Source organism: Martes martes (genome assembly GCF_963455335.1).
Source record: "Martes martes genome assembly, chromosome: 2".
Classification (NCBI taxonomy): Eukaryota; Metazoa; Chordata; class Mammalia; order Carnivora; family Mustelidae; genus Martes; species Martes martes.
Window position 1 is genome coordinate 77,924,344 of NC_137889.1, and position 12,061 is coordinate 77,936,404.

At 33.3% G+C, this 12,061-nt stretch overlaps 1 protein-coding gene across 1 annotated transcript in view; it reads left to right on the forward strand.

Annotated features, from left to right (window-relative positions):
* FSTL5 (follistatin like 5) overlaps nucleotides 1-12,061 on the forward strand; it is a gene marked incomplete at both ends in the record, with an annotated part of 636,306 nt that overhangs the window by 579,275 nt on the left and 44,970 nt on the right. Inside the window, one exon of the mRNA XM_080796324.1 lies at nucleotides 2,394-2,518. Within this exon, the coding sequence (XP_080652450.1) occupies nucleotides 2,394-2,518 (125 nt within the window). The remainder of the gene's footprint in view (nucleotides 1-2,393; nucleotides 2,519-12,061) is intronic.

Here is a 12,061-nt window from a genome sequence, read left to right on the forward strand (position 1 = left end):
AGCTGTATGGATTTTCAATATAGCATATTCTTTGGAACTGAATCCTTCTCCTCCCTTTTGGTACTTGTTACTTTGATAGATTAATAGCTTTCTCTGTGTTGCAAACCTTCCATAAAGCACTTTAGGCAAACTCCTTTAATATCATACAGAAATGGAGAAAAAGTCTTTGAAAAGGTGTTAAGTAACTTTCCACACATTATTCAGCCATTTAAAAATGGGTTCTTTTTCTCTGAAAGTCTAATAAAAATATGCTTTTAAGATTTAATGAATTTTTAAAATATTTGTTGGGTAAAGGGAAAGGTGAGTCTCTTGCCTGAAAATAAAATGTAAGAATTGAGAAGTACTCTTAAAATAGTACATATAGTAAGATTTATTTGCATAAAGTAACACTTATACACAAATACATACACATATATATGTGACAGATTAGATAAGATAATATATAGATAGTTAGACAGACTGACAGGAAACACAGGGTCTCTGGATCAGAGGACAGACCATTTCTTACTTAGGAGCGTGCTAATGTTTACACTCCAGCCCTCATCCTAAGGGTGACGTGGTGAGAGACTAATGTTACCCTGTATGAATAGCACTTTTTCACAAACAGGAGAAGAAACCTGGAATTATGTGTCTCAGAGGTTTTTTTTGTTGTTGTTGTTTGTTTGTTTGTTTTTTAGACTGTTAGCATAACAATCTATCCTCTCATGACAGATAGGGATTGTTATACTCTGAGCCTATTCTGTTATAATCATAATAAGCTATTTTCATTGGAAAGACAATTTCCAGGGGAACTCAATGAAAGCATACTCATATGAGTGAAGAAAAATCAACTATTCAAAAAAAAAAAAATCAAAGTGCTACTTACTTCTGTCATAAAAACCAAAAAACTGCATTTTGAGGGAGGAAAGTAATTACCTTAAGAGAGTCAGTCAATTATTTAGGAAGTTTAATTTGGTGGCCATATATAGAAAGGACTTAAAAGGGGAGAAATAAAGACAGAAAGTGCTTTAAAAGGCTAACACAGAACAATGGTTGACCAGCAGGAACAATAGGAAAAAAAAATGGAGAGGTGTGAAAAATCTGAAGAAAGAACTGATAGAATTTGGTGCACAATGGGATACAAGGAATAAAAGAATTTAAATGCAGTGATCTTTTCTTTAATGGACTATAAAGGTCTTATTTATTTTTTATTATTTTTTTAAGATTTTATTTATTTATTTGACAGAGGGAGGGAGATTACAAGTAGGCAAAGAGACAGGAAGAGAGAGAGGAAAGCAGGCTCCCCACTCAGCAGAGAGCCCAATGCGGGCTTTGATCCCAGGACCCTGAGATCGTGACCTGAGCTGAAGGCAGAGGCTTAACCCACTGAGCCACCCAGGCACCCTGGACTATAAAGATTTTAAAAACCAATTAATGATGACTAAGAAGAAAAAATATCTTTGATTAAAACTTACTTAAATCTGGGTACCTGGGTGATTCAGTTTGGTTAAGCATCCAACTCCTGGTTTTCAGCTCAGGTCAGGATCTCTGAGATGGAGCCCTTGTCGGCTCAAGATTGTTTCTCTCTACATTTCCTCCTCCCCACTTCTCACTCTCTCTTCTCTAAACAAATTTAAAAAAATAATAATAATAATAATAATGAAAATTTACTGAAATTTGTTACTTTCAATTTATAGGAGGAAAAAATAATATAATTTAATCTATTCTAAAGTTGCTAAGAGCTAAAATGATTTCATATGATTTGTTTTGGAGTTTTCAGTTTTGTTCCCAGCTGTGTTCTATATTAGGAGAAGAAGTTTTTTTGTTTTTCTGTTACACCTCCACAAAGCTGAAGAAAGAAAGAAAAACCTGCAACCCTTGCTTTTATTTACCCCATTCTCCTATTACACATTACTGTATTCAATATACTATTATCAACTCCACAAAGCTGAAGAAAGAATGGAAGGAAGCAAGGAAAGAAGAAAGGAAGGAAGGAAGGGAGGGAGGGAGGGAGGGAGGGAGGGAGGGAGAGATAGGAGCAAGAAAGAAAGAAAGAGAAGCAAGCAACCAATAATCTCATTTATATCATATGTGCACTTGCTTTATTTTTCTCATTATAGCAAGGTTAATGCTTTTATAATACAGAAGTTGTTTCTACCTATTTTATAATTTAGGCAGAAATTATTCAAGACAAATCATTCTCTATTTTCTATTTCTTTAGAAAAACAAATTTCTATGTTGAAAATAAGCAAACAATTACAAAAATCCAATTTCCTTAATGATATACTAATTTTGAGATAGCAATAAAGAGTCTCTGAAACATTTCCTGATTTGTTTCATCTCTAAACAAAATTAATGCTGGTACTATTAAGGGAATGCACTGCCAATGTCTAACTGTAATATGCTCTGTTTAGGTAATAACGCTGGCCAGCGGGAATGTGCCACACCATACTATACACACCCAACCAGTGGGAAAGCAGTTTGACCGAGTGGATGATTTTTTTATTCCTACTACAACACTCATCATCACCCACATAAGGTAAATGCTAAATGAGTGATCAACTTTTAGATTTCTCTCTGGTTTTGATAGGAAGCCAGGGGAAGTCACAAAAAACAAAACACATTTCTGTTATACACGGATACACACATAATCGCACATGATTTACCTTGTCTCATCTGCTTGATGAACTTTTATTTGTCAACATTAGTAATGAATTTCCTGTCATGTATTTTTTAATGCATCAAAAAGTAGTGAATTTTAAACAATCAGTTGCTTTTTTAAATCAATTTTATAGTTAATATTTTTGCAAATTGTCATTGGGGTCTTCTTATTAGGCTTTTTGTAAAATGCTGACATTCGAACTTGGCATGATGAAAGAAACACTTTCATAGAAATCCATTCAAATATTATAATGACATCCTTTAATCATTTTCCTCTTATAAAAATGAGTATAAAACTGTATTGGAAGCATATAGTAAGTTGAAATGAAATGTTTGAGGCCTACACTTTGAAGAAACATGGTTTGTTCCATCCTTGGATGTATTTATAAGAGGTGGAAAGATAATTACTTCTAATGACATCACTCCAAAGTGCCATAGAAGGGTTTAAATGCTTGACAGAGAGACGGAATATATCATAATTTCAAGTACTATATATTTTGATAATTTACTGAAAACCTTTTAAAGTATCACCTAGCAATGTTAGTGACTTTGAACCAAACTAACATTTTGTTGTGTTTCTCAAGTAAATTATATAGAGAGAGAACTGCTCCAGATGTTATATGAGTCATTATTTGATTCTTATATATGTATGTTTCTCTTATATTAAATTGGAAATGATCTTATCTAAGAGTTAGAGTTATAAGAATTCTGAAAGAATGTGAAATTCAACTTCCAAAAGTAAAAAAAGGAGTTTAATAAATCAGAATTGTGATTCATTGTCAGACACTATATAGAAACTGTCATTTGCATAGCCAAGTATGTTTTCAAAGAGGTTAGTATATTTTTCAAGCAAATGACCATTACTTTCAGAATGCCTATTATGTGCTCAGCAATAAAGTGATTAAAAAACATAATGTCTTGTTATAATTATTACATGTTTTATGGAAAATAAGTACAACTTTTTGAAAATGAAGCATATTTTTAAAGTATTGTATCAAAGTAATAATTTTTACATCTGACTGTAAGTGCTATAATAGTACAGACATGAAAGAAATTAGAATATGAACCAAAAATGGGACTGCTTGAGATAGTACCTAAAAAATATACATGTTTATACTTACTCGATAAAGATACAAGTTCATTTATTTGGAAATGAGTGTTATAATTAATTCCTTTGTTATTTTTGAGTTGCTGATAAATTATTACTCATCAATAATTTACTGTGTAACACTTGCTTTTTATCTACCCCATTCTCCTATTACACATTACTGTATTCAATATACTATTATCAACTTTTTTTTTTTTTTTTCCTGAATGCACTAGTAACAGAATTATTTGGGGCAAATTTCCTGGTTTACAATACTAATAGTGTTAATAGTGATTGTTTGACCTGTTTCTTTTCCCCTGCAACCAGTAAATTATATCATTGTGGTAAAATAGCTACCAGGTCAAGAGTTTTACTTTGTCTAAATGCAGCAAGTGCTATGTGTAATTCTGGGTTTGTATTTATAATTGATATATGAGATTATATTGCATGATTATAGAATTGCTATATATACAGTCAGAACATAATATCTTTTTAGGGTTAAAATGATTACTATATAGCTAGAGTTGGAGCTAGTAATTAGAAGAACATCTAAATAATGGGAACACATATAAGGCAAAATTTTATTTTAGTTATTTCTTTATATTATGAGAAACACTGAAAAGTATGCTTGAGGATATTTTTAAACATCTTTTTCCTTTTAGGGATGGATAGGCAGGGTTGTTTTGCCATACTTCTAAAATATAATAAATTAAATTATAGCAAGCTTACTTGCATAGCTTGCATATAGAGTCCCATTTTCATGAATGTGAATGATGGTCATATTTTCTACTGCATTTCAAAGTAATTATTCCTATTACTAAGCAAAGAGTGAGAGTAAAAATTAGCATGCATTTTCAAAGTCAAAACATTAAATATAAATTATTTTTAACATAATGAGAATTTTTTTTTCTACATCAGGAAAATCTGAGGGACAGATATAGTCTTTTCTCCTACCACTCTCATGTAACATGTTTTTCTAACCAAATTTGGCGTGTGTTTAAATATGTGTTGCAGAGATTGATATTGTTTGTAACCTGAGTTTTTCAGAATTTGAGACTATTTTCTGATGCTGGGCTTGGTATATATTTCCAGGCCAGGCAGAAGGTCTGACACATAATACGTGTTTAATTAATATGAGTTTCCTTCCTCTGACCCCTCATCACATTAATCTACTTTTCTCTCAGATTGCTACACTCTCGTTTCAAATAATTTATAACTCAAATATCTGAAAAGATCCTGGACAACTGTCAGGATTTTATATCCTAAGTGCCTAAAAACTGGTAGGCTCTTAATTCATGTTTCTCACAGGAATGGAAATAAAGAAGAAAGTGCTACGCTATTTCCTAAACCAAACTATGTCTAAGACTGAGAGAATTACATAGCATTAAGGGAACTGTATTTCTTATGTACTGAATTTCCCAGCATCTAACACAGTATCAGAGATGCAACAAGTACTGTATTAAGTGCACATGAATCATGTGGAAACAGTAAATACAAATAATAAGTACTTACATCTCCTGTCAGATCAAAGCCTGAAGGTCCCAGCAACAACATTTGCCATTGGCTATTGTGAATTTAGCCAATTTACTTCATTTCTTTCTGAGGACTGGAATGAAATAATGTTTAAATATTCAGTTGCGGGGGCCTGGGTGGCTCATTCAGTTAAGCATCTACCTTCAGTTCAGGTCATGATCCCAGGATCCTGGGATGGAGTCCCAGCTTGGGCTCCCTGCTGAGAAGGGTGTCTCCTTCTCCCTCCACCTCTGCCCCTCCCCCTGCTTGTACTCTCTCTCTTTCTCTGTCAAATAAATAAATAAAATCTTCAAAGAAAAAAAATCGAAAAAATTTTAAGTTGCCCATAATCATGATGTAGATACTACTCATAATCCACACTGTAGCAGGGGCTTCCCTGTGAACAGTGACAATTTTGCTAAAGGCTTGTATTTTTCCCTGCTTAACTTATTTTTTTCTGCATTTTTCTCCCTTTTCAATGTCTATAATTCTCAGCGTTGTTTAATCTAGTCTGTAAAGTAAATCAAGACTGAGGAATTTGAGAGAACCAAAATTATTTTATCCATCTATGTTAAAAAACAAGCTTGCAGCTTAAAAAATAATCAATATTCACAAAATTTAGAAAGTTGTTCACTTTTTAAAACAGCTTAAAATTTTCAGCATTTTAAAAATTTTTGGATCTTAATTTATGTCCCCCATTTTTAATTGAAATATGGTTGACATATGATGCTATATTAATTTCAATTGTACAACATAGTGATTTGACAATTCTCTATGTTTTGCAATGCTTGCCATGGTAAGTATAGTTATCATCTGTTACCATACATAAATACCACAATATTTTTGACTATATTTCCTGTTAGTACTTCTTAATTCCCTTCACCTATTTCACCCATCCCCCTCTTTGTCCTCGCCCCTGCAACCACATTTACTCTTTGTATTCATGATTCTGTTTGTCTGTTCATTTGTTTTGCTTTTTAGATTCCACATATAAGTGAAATCATTTGATATTTGTCTTTGTTTGACTTATTTCACTTAGCAGAATAACCTCTAGGTCCATTCATGTTGTCATAAAAGACTTCATTTGTTTTAATGGTTGAGTAGTATTCCATTGTATGGAATGTATGTGTGTGTGTTTGTGTGTGTACATGTGTTTCATATCTTTTTTATCCATTTTGAGTGACCTGAGAAATTTTAATTTCAGAAAACTCATTTTCATTTAAAAAATATCTGAGAAGGAAGGACTGATTCTATGTAATCATTCCGTTCCTCAGTGAATTCCTTCCCATTCCTTAAGAGACACAGTCCAGACCACATGCAGTTATTCCTATTTTTAAGTATATGTGTTGCCTAAGCGAGCACACATACAGTTATTCCCATTTTATCTTATGGAATGTCACTTTAATAGTAAAAAGAATCCCTTTTTGTTTTTATGTATTCCTTCTCCATAGGAATCAGAAGAGTACCTGAGCCCTAGGCTGAGGATATACCAGATACACTGATGCCATACTTCCTTTGATCTAAATCAAAATGGTCTTTAAACGATTGAGTTCTGGTTACTGGACTCAGCTACAGCTTGTGTCCCTGTCTTACACTCTCTTGAATATGCATGCTTACCAGGGGATAATAACTCTAGACTAGCACACAGCCATTCTTTAAGATACGGATATGTGAGCCCCAACTGTGAAGTCACTTTGGTTTAATGAAACTAAACTTCCTGGAAGATAAGAGAAGATGTATTACAATCCTGTCTCCCCAAAGTTCCAACTACCTACTCAGCTTCTGAAAGGGATTGACAAAATACTTATTGACTGAAAGTTTGTTTTTAAAAGGTTATTAAAATTCTAGCATATGTATTTTCAATATTGAGTGTGAGTTGCTTAATATCCACTTCTCCAATTGTTTAGGGAAAACTTAAATTACTTGATATTTAGCTAATAGCACAGATGATACTCTGATGTTTATTGAAATATATTGATTTAAATCACTCTATAATTATGTTTTCTTTTTGTTTTTAAAGTAAGAGTAAAGAAATTATACCTTAAATTCTGTTAATTTTTATAAAAACAGATCCATTGAATATTTAATAAGTGATGTACTTTTCATGTTAGTAATTCATAGCACATTTCAGTTAACTGGCAATATATATTAACTAGATACTCATTTTTCAGACTTGTAGTTAATAAAGAATTTTCTTTAAAAACCTTAAACTCCACCAAGTAATTAATTAATCATAAAATCATAGTTCTAAATTTGAAGAGATTATGCAGTGCAAAAAGAATCTGTTTTGTCATGACATGAGAAATATAAATTTCTTATATGAGGAATTTCAACTTGGATTTTTATCTTCTTCTATATACAAATATATCCAGAAAGGAAAAATTGAAAGAGACTATTAAAAATGAAAATGCATGTATAATTCTCAGAAGAATCAGTTATGTCTATTTAATGTATAAAAATTGAAATAATAATTCATTTTCTTTTTTAAGCACAAGTGCTCTACAAATGTAAAGGAAAATGTTTCATTATTGTACTCATAACTTGTATCCAAAGTGCTAAGTTATTATAATATCATTACATGCAAATAGATATGGGAAAGATATAGTTCTACTACGCTTATGTTTTTTATGATATGGATAATACATGGGGGATTTAGTAATTTTTGCGTCAGTTTTTTAATTAGCTAGAGATTAAAAAGTAATTTCAAAACAATTTCCTTTTTTTCCCAGAAAAATTGTTGTATAGTAATGGTTGTATTATCTTCAAAGCAACTAAATCTCATAAAGAATGGACATTTACATAATTGATTGTGTTTCATTTTTGGTACTGTTCTGAAGAGAAAAAATTTAAATGCCAATTTCTTATTGTGATATATGTAAAGATTACAACTTACTGTGTAAATGCTATTATAATTAGCATAGGAAATGAAAACCACAGGTTTGGCAGTGATTTATTGCATTATTGTATGTTTATTTTTAAAATATTTCCTTGTGTAAGTTTAGAGGGGTGAGGAGAATTGAGAAAATGAGAGGAGAAGCTAATGAGATGAAACATATTCAAGCAATGAATGGCAAAGTGTTTCCATGGGACTCTCCCCAAAAATACTTTAATAATTTTTCCAAAGCATGATTAATTTTTGGTAGTGGGGTGATGAAAGTGAGAATTACTTACAGGCCAGCATGGTTGAGAGCAAGGAAACTTGATAAAGCTTAGTGGAAGATACCGAGAAGGCCAGAACGTACAAGGTATGACAAATGCAAGAATTAGCAGAAGTCTTTCTGAGAGCTTTTGTCTTGTCATGAATAAAATTAGTGGAAAGATAAGGAAGGGAGGAACAACTAGATATGTTCACCTACATTACAAAGGCACAGCTAATATTCAGGTTCTTTGGGGCTCTAAGAAATTATTTAAATTTTCACTGACCAAAATAATACCTTTGATACCATTTTCAATAGATAAAATACATGAAGAAAAAATGTGTTTTATAGCCTGACATTTGTAACATCTACAAATCATGTGTCTTGCATTTTCTGTCCTCCCTGAAGTTGACTGCAACTACAGACAAGTTTAATCCCATCTAGTTCACCTGGCACAGAGGAAACTTTCAGTAAAAAAAAGAAGGAAGTTATTTCTGATTTATGTGTTACTTCAGGAGTAGGGCTGTGATAGAAAGGGAAGATAAGAACTTCAATGATGCTATTTGAGATTCTTCAAAAGGCTTGTCTACACTTGACATCACTTCCAACACCAGCATTTGGTAATATTGCCTGGATTTAAACTACTCTTGTTACTTTGGGTTATATTTCTCTAGAAATCAACCTTTAAAGTACTCCTATTTCTTGAAAGGAAAAGGGAGAGGCAGCTCGGAAATTTGACATTTTTCTTATTGGCATTTTTATTTATGGGTTGATTGGTTGTTTATGTAGTCCCTTAAGATTAATGTTTGAACTTGGGAGGATGTGTGTGTGTGTGCGTGCACGCGTGTGTGCACACGTGTGTATTTATTTCAATCTATGATTACATGATAAGTAATAAAATGAATAGAGTATAATAGAGAACTTGAAAGCAACAAGTATTTACATAACAACTGAGAATGTCAGTTCCAACATTTTTCTCCTACTCTGGACTCCACCTACTAAACAAAACAAACAGACAAACAATGTTCCAAAAGTTTCTTTGTAACACTCATCCCTTCCCTACCACATACCCTAAAATGATGTCAGTGTCAAATAATTATCTCAAATTGGGTAATTCAGGAATTTTCATGGAAAGTGGACCTCAGTGTTACTTTTCAATTTTGATGGGCTGGAAAGGCAGTTTTAAGACCCTCAAAAGTCAAATGAGTGAGAAGAATGTAATGTAAGAGGGTTGCAGACAAATGTGGAATAAGGGGCTCAGGGCCTATCCTGTTCCAGATGAGTCATAATTCCTCCCCGCCCAACGGCTATGGCTCCAAACTGTAAAGGATGAAGAAAGCTGGAATAACAAGTAACGGGCACCATTCTGGGAGTCTGGAGAGAGGTCTATAGCGCTCCTTTTCTGTTATAAATTACAGCAAGGAAATGATTAAGAAGGGATTGGGTTTGATTTATGTTTCCTTGAAGCTTCTCCAAGGGAAAAATAAACATTCTGTGAAAGTGAAAGTTAAAGTAAAGTATATCATTCTTCCTCATATTTTATCAGATCTGTTAAAGCAAAATTATATATATGGCTAGCCATTTATCAAGACAACCCTACACGCGTGACTTGATTCATGGACAGGCCAGGTGTATGGAGATACAATGTCAGCAGCAAAATTGCCTGGGTAACTGAAATCCTGGCACATCAGAAATTGAAAATATTAGTTGTTCAATCCTTTTTAGGAAAAATATAAACTCAGGATGATAAGCAACAATCAAAATTGTTTCAAAAATGGTTCTTAGGTAAAGATCTCACAAAATCACAGTTCAGTGAGGTTCTTTTTTTTTACTCCATTCATCCTTGTATGCTAATTTCTCCCACAAAGAAAGAAACTAACAAACTATAAGGATTCTAAACAAACCAGGAGTGGGAGCTCTCTCTGTCTGTATTCTCACATATAGTGAATACCTGAAACATTTATGAATTCTGAAACTATGATCTTCTCTTCCCCCGGCATCTCTGAGGTTTTTCATTGCCCTCTCCACAGCACACAAACACAAACTCTAGATTGTCAGGACCTGCAATATCTTGGGACCCTTACATTTCCAGAGCCTGGTGCACTATTGAAAAACAGAAGATATTCATAAGTTGCTTATTAAACACAGTACATATGTATATGTTTGTGAGTGTGTATGCAATACATATACAAATCATGTTGGCAAACTTTCCAGCCTTTTTATATGGGTGCACAGTTTCTTCTACGTAAGCTCTTGATAGCTTGTTTCATCTTATTTTTAAAGAAGTAAACACACTTATTTTTTTCTTTAAGATTTTATTTATTTATTGACAGAGAGATAGAGAACACAAGTAGGCAGAGTGGCAGGCAGAGGGAGAGGGAGAGCCAGGCTCTCTGCTGAGCAGGGAATATGACGTGGGGCTCAAGCCCAGGATCCCTGGATCATGACCTGAGCCGTAGGCGGCTGCATAGCCAACTATGCCACCCAGATGCCCCTAAACATACTTATTTTTAAAGAAGTAAACATGGGGCACCTGGGTGGCTCAGTTTTTGGACATCTGCCTTCAGCTCAGGTCCTGGGATCCAGCCCTGCATTGGGCTCTTTGCTCAGCAGGAAGCCTGCTTCTTCCTCTCCCACTCCCCCTGCTTGTGTTCCCTCTCTTCACTGTGTCTCTCTCTGTCAAATAAATGAATAAATTCTTAAAAAAAAAAAAAAAAAGAAGTAAACACACCCTTCAGTTTGGATCTGTAATGTTATCCTCCTTTTTCATTTTGGTTACTGGATTTGCTTTTTTATTTTCCACTTTCTTAAGCATATTTGTGTAGCTAACACATTGAGTATAAAATGCTTAGACAGAAAACCATTGAGTGCTTACAGCCAAGTGTTGCGTGTGTATGTGCCTGTGTGTGTGTGTGTGTGTGTGTGTGTGTGTGTTCAGTTTGTTATTTTCATTATTTCTTGAGTTGGAGAGCACTGTCTGCTTCCCTGCTTGGTTTCTGCCCTATATTAATAGGTCTCTGCACTATCTGAGTCCTGTAAAAAAAAAAAAAAAAAGAATCTAGTGTCCAAGAAGGCCAACTCCTCTTTTTTTTTCCTACTAAGACCATATTATCTATGTAATCTTTTTTTTTTAATTTTATGAGTAAATGAGGTTGTATTTAAAGAGCCAACTATATTTAAAATATGAGGATCTCATTATTTTTTAAAAAGGCAAAGTTTTGTACAGGTGTTATTAGTAGACTCCAAGCTTTAAGATTTAATAAAGCCCCTAAGTAGATTCATTCTATGACATTTTTTACTGAAGAAATCAATGTAGCACTAATAATGTGTAATTTAGAAGCACTCTACATTGCAAATCTGCCTCTTGAGTTTTATTATGCAAAGAAAAATAGCTCTTGCTTCTCTCAGAGTCCTTATGCTAACTCATCAAGGTGTTCAGTAAAACACAGGGCTGTCCATTTGACAGGACCCAGGATTCTTAGGAGGCAGGTGTGGGATATACATAGCAAATTTGTGTGGTCTTTTTTTTTTTTCCCTTTGTCACATATGATTTTAAGTTTTGCTGGAAATTATAAATCAAACTTACTTTACCTTAAATGAGTAAATGATATGGTTGTATAGATTACTTTGCTTTTTTGCTTGGTAGTAAAAACAAACTCAGATAACAATTAAGGTTAATAAAGAA